The 23,068-nt window shown below is 42.9% G+C and overlaps 1 protein-coding gene across 5 annotated transcripts in view; it reads left to right on the top strand.

Moving 5' to 3' along the window:
• The window catches only part of SPNS2 (sphingolipid transporter 2), a 141,615-nt gene that overhangs the window by 108,932 nt on the left and 9,615 nt on the right, over positions 1-23,068 (top strand). For 3 of the 5 annotated variants that reach the window (XR_005777630.1, XR_005777629.1, XM_040424842.1), the window contains 3 exons: positions 7,105-7,203; positions 12,775-12,938; positions 16,790-16,863. Coding sequence is in view for 3 of the 5 variants with exons in the window: in XM_040424842.1 (XP_040280776.1) it covers positions 7,105-7,203; positions 12,775-12,938; positions 16,790-16,856 (330 nt within the window). In the remaining 2 variants the exon portion in view is untranslated. The remainder of the gene's footprint in view (positions 1-7,104; positions 7,204-12,774; positions 12,939-16,789; positions 16,864-23,068) is intronic. The other 2 variants (XM_040424843.1, XM_040424844.1) reach the window with 1 other exon arrangement.

The following is a 23,068-nucleotide window of genomic DNA, read 5'->3' as shown; positions in this document are numbered from 1 at the left end:
TGTCGTTATTCTTGTACCACAGAAACCTGAGGAAATTCCGGTGGTCCTCTCTGACTACAAAACAGTGGAACATCTGTTCAATGTCGGCGGTGATGGCAACAAGCTCTTTTCTGAACCTCATCAGCACTCCAACTAGGTTATTCGTCAGGTTAGGACCTGTGAGAAGGACATCATTAAGCGATACACCTTGATGTTTGGCACTTGAGTCGAAAACAACCCTAATTTGATTAGGTTTCCGTGGGTGATACACTCCAAATGAAGGCAAGTACCAGCACTCGTCGTTCTTCCCTAAGGATGGAGCTGGTTCTGCATGGTTGTTGCGGAATATTTTGTCGATAAAGGCAACGATGTGTTCTCTCATCTCAGGCTTACTGTTCATGGTACGCTGAAGAGAGTTAAATCTAGACAGAGCTTGTTCCCTATTGTTCGGGAGTCTCACCCTGGTAGCTCGGAAGGGTAATGGAGAAACCCAGTGATTGGTTTCGTCTTTAAGGAACTCATTGTCCATTATCTTGATAAATTCTCTGTCCTCTACCGACAAAGCTACTTTATCATCGTCCTTGCTTGTGTGAAAGACTAATCTTCCCAAGTTGTCAGCAAAGGGAGGAATGTCGTCAGGTGGTTGTATGAGGTCTGGAGGCTTCTCTTTCACCTCATAGTGATGAGGGCAAGGCTTAATGCAAGTTGTGCGTCCATCTCCACGCACGTACGTTTTGAATGAGCGGATTTTTGGTTGATCCAAGCATACATTTCCTATGACTACCCATCCCAAGTCCAGTCTCTGGGCGTATGGTGCATAGTCGGGACCATTACACTGTTGACGCACCTTGTGTACCCTTAGATTGTCTCTGCCAAGCAGGAGTAGAATCTCGGCGTTGTTGTCCATAGGTGGGATAACGTTGGCTAGGTGCCTTAGGTGTGGATGGTGAAATGCAGCTTCCGGGGTAGGAATTTCATCCCTATGGTTGGGTATTTGATCGCATTCGATCAGCGTCGGTAGAGGTATTTCCGTATTTCCACTGACGGAACAAGCGATGAATCCTTGTGCCCTCCTGCCGCTAGTCTCTATGCGACCCGAGCAGGTGTTTAAGATGTAGGGTTCTGATGGTCCCTTTATTCCAAAGGCTTCAAAGAATTTAGGTCCTGCTAGGGAACGGTTGCTTTGGTCGTCAATGATGGCATACATTTTTACTGCCTTTTCTGGTAGCCCCTCCGGGTAGACCTTGATTAGGCATATGCGGGCACAACATTTCTCACTCTGGCCCTCCCCACATACGTCCAAGCATGAGCAGGAAACAGCAGTGGCTGTGTTAGCGTGGTTCTGGGGCTCCCCGCCATGACTTTGAGCAGGACTGGTGGTGACAGCAGCAGGTGAGTCCCTTGTGAGTGTAGTTGGGTGCATAGCTGAGGCATGTCTTTCACTATGACACTCCTCACACTTGATAATGGATTTACAGTCCTTAGCCATGTGCTCCAATGAGGCGCAGCACCTGAAACATACCCCAAGCTCGGTGAGGACTTTCTTGCGCTCCTGTATGGTTTTGGATCTAAATCCTCTGCATTTGTTCAGTGAGTGTGGTTTTTTATGAATGGGACATTCACGATTGAAGGCCTTGTCTCCTGATGAGGTAGTGTACTGTCTACCAGTGAGTACTGCAGATGATGGTAGGTTAGTCTTTCTAACATTCACGCTGCTCTTAAAGTCTCTGTGTTTATGTACAATACTTTCATACCTTGATGATGGTGTCACTGAGGCTGTAGTATTGAACTCCAGGAAGTCGAGGCTGGGGTCATTCCTCATCTGGGACTGTTCATCGATGAATCTGCAGAAATGAATAAATGGGGGAAAAGTGACGTCATGCACTCTTTTGTACCTTGAGACTGATGCCGCCCACTTCTCTTGCAGGCTGTATGGTAACTTCACGACAATTGGGTTCACCCCATGGGCTGTATCCAGGTAGCACAGCCCAGACAGACGAGGGTCTCTTTTGGCAAGCTCCAGTTCCATGAGCAAATCACTTAAATCCTGAAGCTTATGGACATCCTTGAGACTGATCTTGGGGACGTTCTGCAGTCTCCTGAATAGTGCCTTCTCTATTGCTTCTGCGCTGCCAAAGGTGCGTTCGAGTCTCTGCCAGGCTGCAGCGAGACCTGCTTCTGCTTGTCCCACATAGACAGTTCTAAGGCTCTTGATGCGATTTGTGGAGCCTGGGCCCAGCCAGTTGATCAAGAGGTCGAGCTCCTGCTCTGCAGTTAGGTTGAGGTTGGCGATGGCGGCTATGAAAGTTGCCTTCCAGGCTCTATAGCTCTCCGCACGGTCATCAAATTTTGAGAGACTGGTGTTAATTAGCTCTCTGCTCACCATAAACCTGGCAAACTCAGACATATCTGATTTCTCACTGCTTGTTGCCATGACAACTTGTGATGCCCCTGGGGCGTATAGGCTGTGTGGCGTGAAAGGGTGAGATGCTTCCGGGTAGAATGATGTTGCTGCAGGGTTGAGCTGTGGTCTAGCCTCTGTAGATTCTGATGACTGTTGCTTGAGCTGTGGAGGTAGGCCAGGAAACACCTGGTAGCCATCTTGCTGTAATAACTGCCCTTGAGAGAGCGCGTCTGGGCAACTGTTATTGGATTGCTCGGGTGCTGTGGGTGTCACTGGCACTGCAGGTAGAGCTGACTTGGGGGTTTCAGTGTTGTTGGCTTGGACAGTACTGCACACTGGGGGTGGTGCAGATAACTGTTTCAGTATGTAGTCGCTGGTGCGATCAACTGGATCGTCTATCTCCTCTGGCGGTAAGCAGACTGAATCAAGGCCTTGGCTCAATGCTTGCTCAAGTAGTCTTACTCTTGCTAATGCGATTTCCTCTTCCCTCTCTGATTCGAGGATCTTTATTCGAGCCTCTGCTTCTGCTTCTGCCCTCTTGGCTTCTGCCTCCGCTTCTGCCCTCTTGGCTTCTACCTCCGCTTCTGCCCTCTTGGCTTCTGCCTCCGCTTCTGCCCTCTTGGCTTCTACCTCCGCTTCTGCCCTCTTGGCTTCTGCCTCCGCTTCTGCCCTCTTGGCTTCTGCCTCCGCTTCTGCCCTCTTGGCTTCTGCCTCCGCTTCTGCCCTCTTGGCCGCCGCCGTCTGTGCTTCTGTTCTCGCAAGGACTTCTTTTTCGGTGAAGGAACGCCTTACTTTGGATAGCTCTGCATTTATGCGGGCCTCTAGTAGTCTGTCGCTCAGGTTGGAGCTTCTAGAGCATGATGATCTGTAGGACCGTGAGGAATGTTTGGACGAATGCGATCTGTGTGATCTAGTTTCTTGCAAATGAGAGATGCGGAGTTCCACTTTATCTTTAGCATCCAGCACCATGGCGTCTCTTTGTCTGTCTATTGATTCTGCCTTGCACAATTCTGACGGGGCTTCTTCAATATTAGAGTCTTTTAGAAAGGTTATATACCTTGTGGACAGTCTCTTGTATCTTTCATGGGCTGCGCTCAGCCGCCCGACGGCAACTTGTAAACTGGTGGCATCACCTGAGGAGGACTTAAGTCCTGATATGAGGGAGGAAACTCGTTCCCATAGCTCTTCCAGGTTGTCACATAGCTCATCTTTCCTGGTGTAATAGTTTTCCGTGATCTTTATAGTTGGTTTGAGAGAGCGCCTTGGTCGCGTGACTTGGTCTGCTGGAAGTGTGGTTTCTACCTCCAGCTCTTCATAATGATCAGTATCAGGTTGCATTTGCTTTGTTTCATCACTGGGGAACTGTACAAGGTCCTTTTCGGACATTTTGATTTAAGGTGCGCTGTCTCTTTAAGAAATCGAACTTTTGAATTGGGGGCTGAAAATTGCAGTGCGGCTCAGATGAGGCACCCCGATGAGTTTCCCAAAGTCCTTTTAGTGAATTGCGGGGTTTTGGTATGAGGGAGGCCCCGCGTGCGCGAACAGTTCTTATATCATGCGAGCAAGGGATAATATAGGATGTAGAAAGTGGCTTGGCGAGTAGTGGAGGACTTCCAGGCGAGAGTATATCTACTGCAGACAGGCCGTGCTTCCCCTTAGGCTTATGGGACATGCACTGTTGCCGGGCAGATTTGCTGGGAGTGGGCCTGTTGCAGGGGAGGTTCCTGAGTGTGGCACTGGGCTCTGAGGGAACCTGTAGCCGGGCATTGGACGTTCAGACAGATATTGACTGGGGTATAAGGCTTTAAGGCAGTTTTTGACTGTTCTGTCCCCACATGAAGGCGATTGAAGGTGTAACTGATAATGACTTTGTGACTGGCCTACCTTCGTATCCAAGCAGTGGAGCAGACCGGACCGGCAGACGCTCAGGTTAGATGGATCCAGACGTAGACACGAGGATGCAATCAAACATGGGTTTATTTGATCCAGAGCAGTGACATACAGTGATGTAATACAGGAATACAGTAGATGCTGTGATGTGGATGTCTTTTCTGAGGCTAACTGCTGAGGCAACTGCTGAGGCAACTGCTGGTCAAAAACTGATGCCTTCACAAGCCGAGGTGTGTGTCTCCAGTCACAAAGGATGCAGCACTGAAAAAGGCTACAGGAAGTGACCAGGCCCAAGGCTGCTAAAACCACGCCCAGAGAAAACTTTATAGACAACGAACGAAGCGTGCAGCATACAAATTCCGGCCAGCAGATGGCAGCAGAGAACAATAGATTTAAACAACATAGGTAAAAACAAGAAATAATACAGTGCAGAAATTCAATATGAAAGGAACAGCACATAACATACATTATAGCCAGAAGTAAAATTCAGAAATATTTAGCAGTTTTGTAGGGTTGCCAATAGTGAATAACCCCTTCCAAGAATCTTGCTATGCATTAAACAGCTTAAAAATTCGGAAGAGCAGGCTGCAAATTAGGAAGAGACAGTAGCAAATCATGGTGGAGAATGTGGAGGCACAAAGTTCATCACTCTCACTAATCAATCCAGGGAGCAGAAGAAGTAATCGATGAATCTTCTACTTCCAGGATGTGGACCTTGTTACGATGAAATCAAGCAGCGGTTGTGTTACATGTTAAAAGCTGACAATTCAGCATATGTAGGCAGAGACTTGGGAGGATATCAGCCTAGAACAGTTGCTTGATAACACAGCTATGTGGTCACTGGGAAGTAGGAAAGTGATGATACTTAGAGACCTACAGTGTGGCAATTTCTTTTTTGTTTTGCAAATTCTGGTGACGTCATCTTAATAAAGCACTGACATCAACAATCTCTTAATACTGTAAGTACTGGTGTTATTAGGGAGCTGCCATTGACATACACAAGCCAGGCACACCCACAGAACTGTAATCATGCTGTGTGGGTGCCACAGTTGGACGCAATGAATGAAACCTCATTTAGCTAGCTCATTTAGCTAGCTCATTGTAGTTTATATGGTGGCACCCATACTTCCTGGCACATGAATGCCTAATCTTCTTAAGTGTTGAAGTGCAGATAATATGTCACTCATTAAATCGAGGTTTATTAAAGTTCTCTAAAAGCGCATTTATACTGCGGTGATGACCTTCCTTATTGACAATTGCCTCCTCATAAGTGGAGCTGAAGCACTGCATTTACATTCAGTGATTACCTCCATTGCAAAGGAACGAGCTAAGGCTACGGCTCTCGCTCCTCCTCATATAGCTGCATTGTTTCTGGGCAGCAGATCGCTGTTTACACCGCATGATCTGCTGCCCAGAAATGATGATTGAGGTGTCCGCACCGAAGATCATTTCACTCAATGAACGAACGTTTTGCTTGTTCATTGGGTGATCGGTGGAACCTGTAGACCGAGTGTTCGTAGGAAAGTTCATTCCCGATAATAAGCCCAAACATCGGGCAGTGTAAATCCAGCTTAATGTGTATCGTGAGTTATCTTTTTTTCCCTGCTTTTAAGTTGCCGAGTCACATGCCTTGGCTATTGTTCCAATGACCCAACTCTCTCACTGGAATGTACTACACCATGTTTACGTCCTTGCAAAGGAATGAAATAATCTTGACCATCATCTACTGTAGGCATTTCCTATTGAGCTTATTCAAGTAAACACAAGGCTATGGTCATGGATGGTTTATTTTAAACAGGAAGCTTCTTGAATACCATGCTCTTGTTTGATATGTCAAGATACCGCCAGTCGTCCAGCAACACGCTATTGTTTCCTTCAACAATATCGAGCAAAGAAAAGCATACCCCTGACAATAAATAAAATGCTCACATTGAGCTGTCCTAGCTCACTCATCAAAAACATCCTTCTCTGAGAAACGTAGTTTATATATTAAAAATAAAGGTGTTAACTGGATTTGGAATTTCCTCCATTTATAGTCTCATTGTAGCTAAGGGTACTTTCACACTAGCGTTATTCTTTTCCGGTATTGAAATTCGGTAAAGGGGCTCAATACCAGAAAAAAACGCACTTTGTACTAATGCATTCTGAATGGAAAGAAATCCGTTCAGTATGCATCAGGATGTCTCCCATTCCGTCCCTTGTACGGTATTTAACCGGACAAAATCCCGGAACAATAATGCACTTAGTTCCATAGAAATGTATTAATGCCCGATCCGGTACCAAGTGTTCCGGAAATTGCCGCATCGGTGGATCCGGTTTTCCGGTCTGCATATGCGCCGAGCTTTTGATCTTTGAAAAATGTAAATACCGGATCCGTTATTCCGGATGAGACGGATCCGGTATTTCACTAACGGATCCCGAAAAAAAAGCTTTCCATTTGTACACGTCTTGCCGGTTCCGGCAGGCAGTTCCGTTGCCGGAACTGCCTGACAGAATCAAAAAACGCTAGTGTGAAAGTACCCTTCATTACTTCATTTCTTCATTACTTAATGGCCATATCTTTTTTGTTTTTTATTGAATTTTTTAACATATAAACACTAATAAATTAGAGGAAAGGAGGGGGACATGAAAGGGAAGAGAAGGAACATAGTATATCTTGTAATGGAAATACTGCATACTCTTATCTATGCTTAGATCCATGGTGATATTAAATTCAGAGTTCTTCATTTCTCACTATCCAATGAGTTGGGGAGCCTCTTCTTTGCCGTATCCATTATGTGTTCATGTTCTTCTCAGTGTTTTTTACTCTTGTTTCTCTTATTTTGTCTTAGTATGTGGTTATTCCAACTCGCCGTGCGACAGCCATGGCTTTGCAGAGCTTCACTTCACATCTTCTTGGAGACGCTGGGAGTCCATACCTTATTGGTTTTGTAAGTACATAGCAGAAATTGGAATGATTATGATAGTAATCCAGTATGTTTAACAGTTTCCATATTTATAGTGGTATATTGCTACTGAGTTAGGCCTCATGCACACGACCGTTGTGTCTTTTGCGGTCCACAAATTGCGGATCCGCAAAACACGGATGGCACCCGTGTGCATTACGCAACTTGCGGAACGGCACAGACAGACATTAATATAACTGCCTATTCTTGTCCGCAAAACGGACAAGAATAGGACAGGTTATATTTTTTTTGAGGACCACGGAACGCAGCAACGGATGCGGACAGCACACGGAGTGCTGTTCGCATCTTTTGCAGCCCCATTGAAGTGAATGGGTCCGTATCCAAGCCGCCAAAACTGCGGCTCGGATGCGGACCAAAACAACGGCTGTGTGCATGAGGCCTTATAGTGAAGCTGATCGGGTAATATATAGTAATACTGTTTTGGTCATTTGAGAAACGATGTGGTGTGAGATAGAGGTTTTTTTGTCCTTTAATTGTACATAACAGTAATCAGATCAAAGGTAGTATTACTGTACTATGTATTTTTTTGTGAAGTTGTCCTTTAATTATACTTTCAGACTTATGAAATATTACTGTTCTGTAAAGGTTGCAGCTAGAGATGAGCGAATTTCATATTTTGAAATTCATTCACACTTGTTTGTTGGTAAAGGGTGAATTGCGTTATGGATTCCGTTACCACGGACCATAACGCAATTCTATGATGGAATGCCTTTAGAAGCATTCCGTTATTCATTCCGTCATAATTTAAGTCTATGGGCTGCAAAACTGATCCATCCCGTTTTCGTTATGCATTCCGTCATAGAACTGCATTATGGTCCGTGGTAACGGAATCCATAACGCAATTCACCTTTTACCAACAAACGAAGTGTGAACAAATTTCAAAATATGAAATTCACTCATCTCTAGTTGCAGCTATTATTAAAAAAAATAAAATTCTTTATACACAAAACCCTATACTCTGTGTAGGAACATGATTGCAAAATGTAATGCTTTTTGGGCATTACCACCCAGTAGATTTCTAAGATATGCCATAGCATTCTGATTGTGGGGGACCTGCCAATGAGACCCCTGTTGATCCCAAAAAGAAAGGAAAAGAGGTCACATTAGCCTCTTTTTTGGTTTGCACAGCACTGCTTCTGTCCATTTGCTGTGCACTGCAGCCCCTTTATTCATGAAGATTGTGGGGAGCCCAGCTGCTGTCCTTCCTCGAATAAGTAATTGCATATCCGTAGCAGGAAAACTAATTACAGCAGATAACCATACACAGATTAACCAATGGCAGGTTGCAGTTCTGAAAATGTTCATAACCAACACATATTGTAGTCCTTGTAGTCAATTCTATATAAGATGATTACTTAATGGAGCAGTTTTTAAGGGAACCCCTCACATTGAACATGGTATCTGAGCTGCAGGCAGCATGTTATAGAGCAGGAGGAGCTGAGCAGAGTGATGTATGGTTTTGTAGAAAAAGATTCAGTACAACTTGTATTTCATCCATTTAGGCCAGACACACAGGAGCAATTTGAATGCGAGGAACTCATAGCATGTATCAGTGTCACAGCATTAGCCTACATGCACACGAACGTTTGTGTTTTGCAGTCCACAAAAACCGGATGACGTCCGTATGGCATCTTTTTTTTTTTTTGCGGATCCATTGTAACAATGCCTATCCTTGTCCGCAAAGTGGACAAGAATAGGACATGTTCTATTTTTTTTGCGGTGCTACAGAACGGGACAACGGATGCAGGTCCGCACCCGAGCCACAAAAAATGCAGGACCAAACCAGGTTCGTGTGCATGTAGGCTTATACTGGTATGTAATGCTGTGTAACCCTTAGGCCCCTTTCACACGGGTGAGTATTCTGCGCGGATGCGATGCGTGAGTTGAACGCATTGCACCCGCACTGAATCATGACCCATTCATTTCTACGGGTCTGTGCACACGAGCAGTGATTTTCACGCATCACTTGTGCGTTGCGTGAAAATCGCAGCATGTTCTATATTCTGCGTTTTTCACGCAACGCAGGCCCCATAGAAGTGAATGGGGTTGCGTGAAATTCGCAAGCATCCACAAGCAAGTGCGGATGCGGTGCGATTTTCACGCACGGTTGCTAGGAGACCATCGGGATGGAGACCCGATCATTATTATTTTCCCTTATAACATGGTTATAAGGGAAAATAATAGCATTCTGAATACAGAATGCAAAGTAAAATAGGGCTGGAGGGGTTAAAAAATTTTTTTTTTAACTCACCTTAATCTCATTTGTTCGCGCAGCCGGCATCTCTTCTGTCTTTAACTGTGAGCAATAGGACCTTTGATGACGTCACTACGCTCATCACATGATCCATGATCATGTGATGGACCATGTGATGAACGCAGTGACATCATCAAAGGTCCTATTGCTCACAGTTAAAGACAGAAGAGATGCCGGCTGCGCAAACAAGTGGATTAAGGTGAGTTAAAATTTATTTTTATTTTTTTTAACCCCTCCAGCCCTATTGTACTATGCATTCTGTATTCAGAATGCTATTATTTTCCCTTATAACCATGTTATAAGGGAAAATAATGCAATCTACAGAACACCGATCCCAAGCCCGAACTTCTGTGAAGAAGTTCGGGTTTGGGTACCAAACATGCGCGATTTTTCTCACGCGAGTGCAAAATGCATTACAATGTTTTGCACTCGCGCGGAAAAATCGCGCATGTTCCCGCAACGCACCCGCACCTTTTCTCGCAACGCCCGTGTGAAACCAGCCTTAGGGTCCATTCCCACATCCGTGTGTGTTTTGCGGATTCACGGATCCGCGGATCCGCAAAACACAGACACCGGCAATGTGCATTCCGCATTTTGCGGACCGCACATTGCCGGCACTATAATAGAATATGCTATTCTTGTCCGCAATTGCGGACAAGAATAGGACATGTTCTATTTTTTTCGGGAACGGAAATGCGGACCCGGAAGTGCGGGTCCGCATTTCCGTATCTGGGCAGCACATTGTGCGGCCCCATAGAAATGAATGGGTCCGCAATTCCATTCCGCAAAATGTGTAACAGAATTGCGGACGTGTGAATGGACCCTTAGAGTCCTGAAATCTATTGTATTACACTGACATAATGCTGTCAGTGTAACACAATAGATTTCAGAACCCTCAGGGTTACAAAGCCTTATAAATCAGTATAATGCTGTGCATTATCGGGGAATTTATCGTGATTTTTTTTTTTTAAGTCAGTTTTGCGGAGGCAGCATTGCTGTTAGTTACTGCAGATTTGTCAAACTGTGGCATTGCATCTTTAACTATGTCTAGCGATATTTGTGCATTATTTTACAACACCCACCTACTGGAGAGACAGTGCACAATTTTTTTTCGACATTTTAAAAAGTTACAGTTCATAAATATGTGTAAATCTTGGGCAAGCAGTTAGCTTGGTTAATAAATGTGTCTCATGGCAGATTAGACGTTATTTTAGAGTGACAAATACATTGATGAATGTGGAGCAAAATATTAACTCACCCACAAAACTAGTGAACACTGCCGAAATGTGAGAAAGTGAACAAATAGGTCACATAGAGAGCATTCTGTAGAATGTGGAAAAGATTGGTGGGCCTCGTCCAGCTTGTGGGCGAACAGGACAGGTAGATTTACTGCTTTTCACAGCTGAGGGAACTATGAACTTGTTTCAGCCATCAGTCAAAAAACCCTCAAGTAGTGCTAGGGAAAGTGTGGCAATGGTCGCATGGCTCTAGATGTTTGTTTTTAAGTACTTTAAAGCTGTGTGCAGACTTCATAAAATGTACGACACAGATGAGCCTTAACTGGAATGCCGAGGCTGAACTATTCCCAATGAGCCTGTCTGGCTCAGCGTGCACATCACGTTTCAGGATTACAAGGCCATTTCACAGTTGCAGTTTCATACGTTATTCTAATTGCACTACCTCCAGCTCGCCATGTAGAGGTTTTATGGCAATACCAGGCTTTACGGAAAGGAGAAACAATTTGTAAACTGACTTGAAACAAAATTTTATTGACACAATTATTAAGATAATGCTCTCTTTACCGTATGTTACATCAACTTTTTTTTATAGGATAGCTGCCTTACATCTGGTGGCATTAGAGGCACAGCTTGTTAAGAGCTCATTTGCATCCCTTTCTTCCCAAAAATTCCAGATGAGCATGTAAGGCCTATAAGGAGAGATAGTACCCCCAAATCCTGACTTAGGCCTCTCACCTTGTTAAGCTGGAACTCTCTGCTCCGCACTGATAAGGGGCAATCACCCGGAAACAGCTGTCGGCAGATGAGGTGCTGGCTTATTTAATATCCGAGTCATGTCTCAAGGCCTATTTTAAGAGCTGAATCTTGACTTATAGGATAGCTGCCTTACATCTGGTGGCATTAGAGGCAGAGCTTGTTAAGAGCTCATTTGCATCCCTTTCTTCCCAAAAATTCCAGATGAGCGTGTAAGGCCTATAAGTCTCCTCACGCCGAGGAGAGATAGTACCCCCAAATCCTGACTTAGGCCTCTCACCCAGTTAAGCCGGTACTCTCTGCTCCGCACTGATAAGGGGCAATCACCCGGAAACAGCTGTCGGCAGATGAAATGCTGGCTTATTTAATATCCGAGTCATGTCTCAAGGCCTATTTAAAGGGTCAAACAGTGACGTATAGGATAGCTGCCTTATATCTGGTGGCATTAGAGGCAGAGCTTGTTAAGAGCTTGTTTGCATCCCTTTCTTAACATAGACTTTGAGATGCAAGCCCATAGGAATTTTATTTTAATGTTACCGTTCAATGGTTGTCTTTAGTCACTGGAGAGTTTTATGATTGTAAGGTACATTACATTTACAGGTGTGCCTTTCCATGTGTTTTCTTTTGCCTCAAGGGGTGAAAGACGTCGGTTGACCAGCTTTGACAAAAAAAAACACCTTTTGTGTTACTTCATTGTGCACTGCAAACATTTTTTTTTCTTTTTTTCAAACCTGGTCATCCCGAAACACTCATTGTAAAGGGAAGAAAAGACAAATGTATACTATTAAAACATGGATAAGTCTCTATGACTGTTCAATATGAAGTAATTAATCAACAATACATTACAATAGTTCATTTTTGGAACACCCTCAAAAATAATATCAGAACAAATGATGGTCTTGGCGTCAGGGATGTTCTACTCATGACTCTAGAATAACCTTGCCTGTGTTCTGAAATTCTAAAAATATTTTCTGCTTGCTTTTATGATCTCAAATACACAATGCTGGAGCTGAAAGGTCATGTTAGTTAGTTTTTATTACAGTTGAATCATAATGTACACCACATTCCTGACTGGAAGCATGTCCACACCTCACAAATGACCCTGGTGTGATGAAAACGGGCACTTCGCATAAGTGTTGTTTAGCTGAACCTCGTTTCCTTCTGCAATCCCCAGTGCCCAGGTTAATTAGTTGGCTAGGCTAAAGTTGATTTCCTCTGCTGTAGAAGCAAATTGTTCTTGGTGCCAGGTTGGAGGAGGCTGTTTACATGTCTATTGTTTTTGCTTCACAGATCTCGGACCTCATCCAGGAGAACACCAATAAGTCTCCTCTGTGGGAATTCCTAAGTCTAGGTTATGCACTAATGCTCTGCCCATTTGTGGTGGTTTTGGGTGGAATGTTTTTCCTGGCTACAGCACTTTACTTTTTGGAAGATCGTGCCAAAGCTGAGCAACAGTAAGTTGATGTTTCTCTGATATCGGTATGGTCTGCTGGGTGTTTGGAGGCACCAATGAAAATAAGTTGGCTTAATTATATCTTAGCCAAAGCCCAAATGATTATAAGGCCTCATACACACAACTATATTTTGGGTCTGTGTCCGATCGGCATGCCATTCTAGGGGGCCACATAGAATGCAGACAGCACACAGATGTCATCCATGTGCTGTCTGCATTCATGCAACCGTTTCGCAGATTATTGAACATGTCCTATTCTTGTCTGTTTTGCGGACAAGAATAGTCATTTCTATAATAGGGACAAGGAAAGTGTGGGATGTACATGGCCAGTATCCATATTTAATGGATCCCAGGCTTGCGGACTTCAAAACGGTAATGGCCATGTGTAAAGGCCGCAAAAAGTATACCGTGTGTCGTTTTTTGTGCGTCAGCTTTGCTTCCTATGGGGTTAAAAAAATATGCCATGACATATCCCAGCCTGATGGATGCTAAAAGGACACGCTTTTGGTATCTGTCAGGTGAATAGAGGCTTATAGCCTTGTTTGGTGTGTACATCAAACACATGCCACAAACAAAATATGAAAAGAGCCTTAGTCTCACATTTACATCATGTTGGATGATAAAGAAAAAAAAAAAAAAGATTTTTAAAGCCAGGCTTGTTTTCTTTGGTCACCTTACTAACTGCTTTAATTTTACAATTAATCTTCACATCACAGATCACTAACCTCACATATGTATATATGGAAATGCATTTACTAAAGTGAAAACTACCAAGGTCACATCATTAAGAAGGTGCTAATATAATTTAAAATGGGAGGTAAACAGGCCAACCATAAATGTTGAGAATGCCTCTCCAATATCCAAGGTTAATGTGTCGTCTACCAGAATCGGGGAGAACTGCGTAGAATCAGTTATACCATTCTCCATAGAAACTGGAAATATTGCCTAACCTCTGTGCACAATATTAAGCACTTCTGGATATGGGAAATTCTTGATAGGAAATTTTTCTAACAAACGTTAGAATATCAGCAACCTTTCTTGAGAGTGCCTTGGCTATTTATTCCAGTAGATGCATACCATTATGGTAACAGTCCTTTCCACTGACATGGTTAAGAAAATGTAGGAGTAACATCTGCTGTCATTGACTGCATGTATGTGTGACTGTAACAAGCCTCTTTGCATAGTAACCCATTTTCATTAGTACATGTAGTAGGAATAGGTGACATTATGGGCAATATTACTGTAGTTCTGTAGGTACTGGAAAATGTATAATGTCTAAAGTAGCTACACAGCCTGTAGATCCGTGTATGTGGGATTCAGCTGATGTTCTTTGGGCATAGCATATGTTGCCTATAGATTTATTCAATGGCTACATTTTAATTGTTTTATTCATCTAGTACAACTCAGATAATGATAAATATGAACAGAACTTTTAGAGGTAGCAGTTGCCCCTGGGTCTTGGTGGCTGAGGAGACCGATGATCCCTCACATAAGAAGACACCAATACTATAAATCTTAGATAGTAGTTAGGGGGCCCTATTACAAATTATGCTTTGGGCCCTAGGTACTTTAAGGGGTTGTCCAGCCGTTAATATTGATGACCTATTGTGAGGATAGGTCATCAATATCTGATCGGAGGGGTCTGACACCCGGACCCCCACTGATCAGCTGTTTGAAGAGGAGGTGACGCTCCATGCGAGCGCTGCTTCCTCTTCACTACACTTAGTCTCAGAAGTGCAGTGTAATACAAGTACTCGCTCCATACAAGTGAATGGGGAGGGTACTTGTAATTCCACTACACCACTGCTCCACAGGAGACGAGGTGTATGAAGAAAATTTGGTTCCTCAAAAGTCAAGGTTATGTTTACACATAGCAGATACGCTATGGGTTTTACATTGTGGAAAATGACAGTACCAGCAAAATGGATAAGATTTTATATTTCAGATCGCATCCACATGCTGTACAAAAAAGTCTGCCGTGAAAATGGAATTCCACTGCAGATTTTAACTTTTGCAATACATAGCGGCAAAATCCACTGTAGATATTTTTGCAGGATTTACATTCTGTGTGGAAATACTCTGAGTTTGCATAAAATGGATAGTAAATGTAATATTGTGTAAATACTTGTAATATATTAAACCTAGTTAAAGAGTAACAGCCATTTCAAAAAACCTCTGACGCGTCATAGTGACGTGCATTACTGAGTGTACAGGCTTTTACTAAAAGCCCTCAGTCTTTTAACCTGTGCAGTACTTATCCCTCCGTTGCACCATCAATTCCGCCATTTCCTCTGCACTCATGTGACCGTGTGGAATGGCCATGGACTCTTCTTTTGAGGTCCCAACCAGATGTGCTTCTGAATTTTCTCCTTCAGTTGCATAATGTAAATGTAAAATCTTGCTTCCACAGGTTATAAGAAAAGGGATTTAAGTAAAAGCCTGGAGAACCCCTTTAAATCTACACCTGCTATGAGGAGATGTAGATGATCTGTGCTGCCTTTTGGGCATTTCCTGGCATTAAAATGCAATACATTTGTTGCCAATTTTGAAAAGTTGCCACAGAAGTGAAAAGTCGCAAATTATTGTGCAAATATGACATGAAACAACATTTTAGACTTTTTAAAATTAACAATCTAATAACAAGGACAGGTGCACTCTACGATATTACTAATTGAGAGATTAGCCAACATGTCCTACATGAGGACATTTCTGAGCCCGAGCACCGCGCCAAGGTTTCTCAAGTAGCTCAGCTCCTAACACTCCCCTACCTGTGCCATATGGGCAATACCAGGGTCCAGTGGGCGAATTACAGGAGTGTGAGGACCGACTCACAAACAACTCACCAGTTACCTCCAGCATGTAACCATGCTTGCAATGGGAGGAGGGAGGAGTCTGCGAGTCCCACTCAAGACTGGCTGATATGTCCCAGGCCTCACAGGTGCACCTAAATGTAGCCTGTAGATGGAAAACAGGCACATTTAAATTGGAGTTTATACACCTCCATATATAGGCAAGCTAACAGAAATAGCGTGGTGTTCAACATTGCTATCTTGGGTAGGATGTCTATTGTGGTACTTGTGGTTCGCTGCAGGCATCCTCCACTGTATGCATTTTTGCTGGGGATCGCCATTGGCAATGGGCCACAAGTGCAGGATTTGCTCCCCTATATATATGTGCACAACTGCATGTGGGTTTGAGCATTTCCTGCCTGTTGAACACCACGCTATTTCTGTTAGTTTTTAAAATTAACACCACAAAAGCGGGGGAGATTACTTGACAACTTTTGTCACCTGACTCATTTCCTAATTTTGTAGATGAACGTCTATAATTCTGTAGAGGACTTCTTAGAGAAGATTGTAACGTATGTAGTTGTTGAACTGTTTCAAGAGGTGAAGGTGGGAAGTTGTAATCCAGGTCCCAGGGAGCAGCTACAGAGACCACTCCATTACTATTGGAAGCCTCTAGCATTAACCATTTAAAGTCATATTTTTCATTGTGTTCCACTTAAAGCTCATCTATACAGTAACAAGCACACGTCTGTCACCATGTAACAAATATTATAGATTTGTCCACTGACCTGGTACATAACATAGGCATTGTCCATCTGTGAAGCTTCTGGTTGCTGGGATAGGTAGTACGGTATTGTGCAGGGCCAGGTGTGCTATGCTTCGAGCATAGGCAGCTGTATCCTGTGGTTTCACTATGGTACCCAGCTTCTGCCCGGATGACATTACTGCAGGCAAACAAAAGCAACGACAAAGAATTCAATGTTTCTTTGTCTGGTTTGCCTGGTGGCTCTGCTTAAAATAGTTTGTTTCCTCCATTAAAAAGGATGCGTTTTCTTCCCACTAGAGAGCCGTGTTCAGATCCTTTCACTGTTGGCAGCTGTAGTGACTCAGAAGAAGCTTCCATCTTGTAGCCTTTAGGTTGGTCTCATTTTTATTTCTTTTTCTTTATTTCTTTTCACATTTTCAGTTTCGTTTGATCTAATTTGAAGCTTTATTAAAAAATTATTTTCATTTCCCAGGAACTTTCTTTTGACATATTATTTTGATATTAAGTGTCCTGATCCCAGCATTGGTATTTATTCTGAATACCCAGATTTGCGCAGTATTTGCTCTTTCCAGTGCGTTAGTCTTTGAAACAGATCATCAGTTATTCATTTAAAACTACTTTCACACTTCGCCTGCCAGATCCGTCAAAACGTATGCCAACTGATGGCATTTGTAAGACTGATCAGGATCCTGATCCGTCTGACAAATGTATTGAAATGCCGGATCCGTCTTTCCGGTGTCATCCGGAAAAACGCATCCGGCTTTCCGGTATTTTGAATGCCGGATCCAGCACTAATACGTTCCTATGGAAAAAAAATGCCGGATCCGGCATTCAGGCAAGTGTTTTTTGGTCGAAGATAAAACCGTAGCATGCTGCGGTTTTATCTCTGTCCTGATCAGTCAAAAAGACTGAACTGAAGACGTCCTGAACGGATTGCTCTCCATTCAGAATGCATTAGGATAAAACTGATCAGTTCTTTTCCGGTATAGAGCCCCTAGGAGGGAACTCAATGCTGGAAAAGAAAAACGCAAGTGTGAAAGTACCCTAACTTACGTACAAAAGCAACGGTCTGGATAACATCTTAAAGGGGTTGTGACGATTAAAGGGGTTATCCAAGTGACATACCACATGACTACAGTGGCAATCCCTGGCCACAGTAGTCACTTGACACCCGTCAACAGAATTTTGATTCCCAGAGACCTGCCGTGGCAGCCGTGGAGAGTGGCAGCTGGAATCCAGTGGCTGGGACCAGGTAAATATAAACCCCTACGTGGGTCCAGCCACTCTAAAAAGGTCTGTTAAAAAAGTTTTGTCTTTAACTTGAACTCTAAACAGTGACACCCCCACCATTCATGAGATTGGTAGCCCTGTTCCCATGAATGTCATTCCATTCATTCTCTATGGGACTTCCAGAGATAGCCGAGAATGGTCATCCTGTGTATAGAGGATAAGTTGATAACTTGGCATAACCCCTTAAGGAGACAGGCATTATTCAAAGTGCAATTTTTTTAACTTATAACAAATAATATAAAAAAACAGTTCTATAATTTTCAATAGTAATAATTTATAGTTGTTTGTGTTGTTAATTGCAGTGTTAAAGAGGACCTGTTAGATCTATCTATCTAGCTCATGTCTATCTATCTATCTTATATCTATCTAATTATCTATATCTATCTCATCAATGTGTGTGTATTTGGGCTGTATTTCAGACCAACAGTATACACCAATTAGTGCAACTTGTAATGTTATTTTAATGGAATATGAATAATGTATTACATATGCACCAATGTCATTACCGATTTCTGCGTATGGTTTGTATTGTCTATAAGATCAGCCCATTAATGTAATGCTTACAGAACCATTTCTTCCTGTTTTTTTCTATATGTTTTTTATTTCTAGAAGCCTAAAGTGAATTAAAAAAAAGCAAACTCAGTAATGTTAGCAGGTCTGTAACACTCCATATACACTCACCTAAAGAATTATTAGGAACACCTGTTCTATTTCTCATTAATGCAATTCTCTAGTCAACCAATCACATGGCAGTTGCTTCAATGCATTTAGGGGGGTGATCCTGGTCAAGACAATCTCCTGAACTCCAAACTGAATGTCAGAATGGGAAAGAAAGGTGATTTAAGCAATTTTGAGCATGGCATAGTTGTTGGTGTCAGACGGGCCGGTCTGAGTATTTCACAATCTGCTCAGTTACTGGGATTTTCCCGCACAACCGTTTCTAGGGTTTACAAAGGATGGTGAGAAAAGGGAAAAACATCCAGTATGCGGCAGTCCTGTGGGCAAAAATGCCTTGTCGATGCTAGAGGTCAGAGGAGAATGGGCCGACTGATTCAAGCTGATAGAAGAGCAATGTTGACTGAAATAACCACTCGTTACAACCGAGGTATGCAGCAAAGCATTTGTGAAGCCACAACACGCACAACCTTGAGGCGGATGGGCTACAACAGCAGAAGACCCCACCGGGTACCACTCATCTCCACTACAAATAGGAAAAAGAGGCTACAATTTGCACGAGCTCACCAAAATTGGACTGTTGAAGACTGGAAAAATGTTGCCTGGTCTGATGAGTCTCGATTTCTGTTGAGACATTCAAATGGTAAAGTCCGAATTTGGCGTAAACAGAATGAGAACATGTATCCATCCTCTGATGGCTACTTCCAGCAGGATAATGCACCATGTCACAAAGCTCGAATCATTTCAAATTGGTTTCTTGAACATGACAATGAGTTCACTGTACTAAAATGGCCCCTACAGTCACCAGATCTCAACCCAATAGAGCATCTTTGGGATGTGGTGGAACGGGAGCTTCGTGCCCTGGATGTGCATCCCTCAAATCTCCATCAACTGCAAGATGCTATCCTATCAATATGGGCCAACATTTCTAAAGAATGCTATCAGCACCTTGTTGAATCAATGCCACGTAGAATTAAGGCAGTTCTGAAGGCAAAAGGGGGTCCAACACCGTATTAGTATCGTGTTCCTAATAATTCTTTAGGTGAGTGTATAACAATAAGCAACCTGAGTGGTTTAACCTTATTTCACACACAATCATACTTTGTTCTTTGGCTGGATATATACAGCTGCTGGTTTACTGCAGTGAGCACACAGCCTGAATTACAGGTTTGCCATGGGGATATAGCAGTTGATGTGCTGAATAACATGGTCTTATAACATGCATATTAATATGGCTACTATTAATCATTATCTATTATGGTTTTTCTCCCTTATGTAGAAGAGCTAAGAGTCCATTATTCCTGGTATATGATTACTGTATTACATTGTCACTTATAACATGAGCCCTAGGATTCTAGCAAGCAAACTAAGAGCATTAACATAGATAGAGGGATAGTTTTTTTTCATTTGGCACGTTATTATATTTTTTTTTTATTCCACATACTTACTTGTAACTTTGTTTTTCTTAAAAAGGACATGTCACCTCTCATGACATGTCAGTTTTAGTAACTACTGGCACCCCCCTTGTAATAGCAATTCTGGGGCCTCTATTCTTATAATTTTATGTTGTGCCATTGCTTTATTATTCCTGCTGGAGTTTATGAATGAATTGCCAGCAATTTACAATGCAGGCCCAGTTAGTTGTTTCCAGTTGAAGGTATGACCATGCATTCTGACACTGGCAGCCCTGATTGGATAGTGTAATATTGCAAACGGCTAGTAATTCATAACTTCTAGCAGGAATAATAAAGGAATGGCACATCATAGATGTCATAAGAATCTATGCTCCAGAATAGTTATTACATGGGTAGTGCAAGCAGTTACTTAAACAGACATGTCATGAAAGGTGACAGGTCCTCTTTAAAGCAGTCACGGACATCTGTGCTTTCAGAGACTACACTCATGAAAATCTGTGGTGGTCAAAGACTTTGGGGATGCTCAGTTCTAAAGATGGTCATAAACATTACATGATTGTTGGCTAAAATTGCTGATTTTTGCACCATCGGTCAACCACCTAATGTGCATGGAGGTGTCCTGTCTCTCCACAATGGCAGATGTCAAAGGGAAGAAGGTTCAGACTGTAGGATTTTGTTGTCACTTGAAATGAGCCACCAACAGAGGTGTCTAGCAACAGAAGCTTACTCTCTTCTTCCTATTAAGAATACATGCACCAAGCGTACAGCATTCAGCAGACAGCTGTCTGAAGTGTATGGCTGGCTATAGGATTTTTGCTGTGATTGTATGTGAAAATCAATAAGTGTAGGGTAGCTTCAGTCACCATACAGATTTATAGATGGAAATCCAGTGAATCCAATATTGTATGATAGGCATATTTTATATTGGCAATAGTGGATGAATATGTTCTGTCCCCACATGAAGGCGAATGAAGGTGTAACTGATAATGACTTTGTGACTGTCCTACCTTCGTATCCAAGCAGTGGAGCAGACCGGACCGGCAGATGCTCAGGTTAGATGGATCCAGACGTAGACATGAGGATGCAATCAAACGTGGGTTTATTTGATCCAGAGCAGTGACATACGGTGATGCAATACAGGAATGCAGTAGCAGAGTAGATGCTGTGATGTGGATGTCTTTCCTGAGGCTAACTGCTGGTCAAAAACTGATGCCTTCACAAGCCAAGGTGTGTGTCTCCAGTCACAAAGGAATGCAGCACTGAAAATGGCTACAGGAAGTGACAAGGACAGAGGCTGCTAAAACCACGCCCAGAGAGAAAAACTTTATTTAACAAGAACAAGGCGTGCAGCATACGAATTCTGGCCAGCAGATGGCAGCAGAGAACAATACATTGAAACAACATGGTAAAAGGAGATAATAATGCAGTGCAGGAATTCAATTTGAAAAGAACAGCACAGAAGTGTATGGCTGGCTATAAGATTTTTGCTGTGATTGTATGTGAAATTCAATAAGTGTAGGGTAGCTTCAGTCACCATACAGATTTATAGATGGAAATCCAGTGAATCCAATATTGTATGATAGGCATATTTTATGAAAATACCGTATATTGGCAATAGTGGATGAATATGATTCATTAGGATTCTTGTCTATTTGTGACTGACATGCCGAAATGTACCTATTGAAATTATTATCCTTTTATAGGATGAGTGTTAGAATTTGTATACAGCGTACATGGTACTAGTTCAGCTGTCAGTTCAGAGAAATCTCAAGATGAGTCCCAATCTTCATCCTCCCTCGAAGTCATGCTCGCAAATGGGTAGGGAACCGACATCTGGGTTGCTGTATGCATAGTCCTTGCATTGAAACACTTAATTCTTATCTGATTATTAGATCTAAGGAGAGGGAAAAAGAGGATTAAGGGCAAGGGTAAAGTCGGGCCCTCCGTAGTTGAGTCAATGGGTTACACCAAATCCATTCTAAAGTTGGAGAGAAGGATAGGTTAGTCAACAATGCCACCAGTGGATGGAGGAACATGATGGATGACATTGTTTATAATAATAACCATTATTTTTGTTGCAGCTGTTTTTCCATCTTTGGACAAGAAATATAAACTCAATATGAAAAAAATAATGCACCCAGACAGAAATGTTGTACTGCTGCAAAACTTGCCATGCAGTTATGTCTCAGGCAGGTATATAAATGATTACAGGTGTGGCACTCGAAGACATTTTCTCCAGTTGACAGACTTTGAGAGGGGGCACGTCATTGGAATGAGAAAAGCAGTAAGGTTGTTTTAACGATTTGCCTGTCATCTAGGCATTTCTGACCTAGTTGTAGGGAGCAGTGATTATGTGAGGGTATGCACAGTGAACAAGCTCTGTGCAGCCCAGACAGACAACCAGTAGAGATGATCATTTGATCCAAGCACAAACAGTTCTCACAGTTTCCTTATCCAGCATCCAGACACAGGTGGCACCTTCACTACACACCACTGTCTCTGTCCAGTACATTCCCGGGAGCTTAGCAGAGGGAAATTTGGTGCCATTGTGAATAAGAAACCTGGAGTGCTACCGACTGGAATCATATTGTCTGTAGCAACAAATCCATTTTCTATTTTGGATCCGAAGACAGTGGGGTTTGTATGGAGGCTTCATGGGGAGCTTTTCAACCCTGCCTTTGCTGTGGAGTGACACACTGCCCCAACTGCTGGTATAATGATCTGGGGACCGGTCACATATGACAGTCGGTCACCCCTTGCGGTGATACAAGGGACAATAACAGCTCAGCAATATGTGCAGGAAATCCTTTGGCCACATGTGTTGCCTCTCATGGCAGGGCTACCAACTGACTTGTCTCAGCAGGATATTGATCGCCAACACATAGCAAGGGTTTCCCAGAAATGTCTCTGCCAGACTAAAACACTTCCTTGGCCTGCCAGGTCGCCATATTTATTGCTAATTGAGCATTTATGGGGCCATCAGCTTTGGCAACATACAAGTGTGCATGATCTACAGGCCGAGATGCAGGCTCGGTGGACAAATGCATGGCAGAATACCATATAGAGACTCATTTCAATTGTACAGTTTTCCCCAATTGACTTATCCTTTCTCTCTAATATTGTAATCATTTACATATAGCATCATTACAGTCACACAACAACTCCTTCTTGGTGTGTTATTTTATTTTACAACCTC

This window comes from Bufo bufo, chromosome 3 (assembly GCF_905171765.1).
Source record: "Bufo bufo chromosome 3, aBufBuf1.1, whole genome shotgun sequence".
Classification (NCBI taxonomy): Eukaryota; Metazoa; Chordata; class Amphibia; order Anura; family Bufonidae; genus Bufo; species Bufo bufo.
The sequence above is the reverse complement of the archived record's forward strand: the minus strand, read 5'-3'. Positions and strand labels throughout refer to the sequence as shown.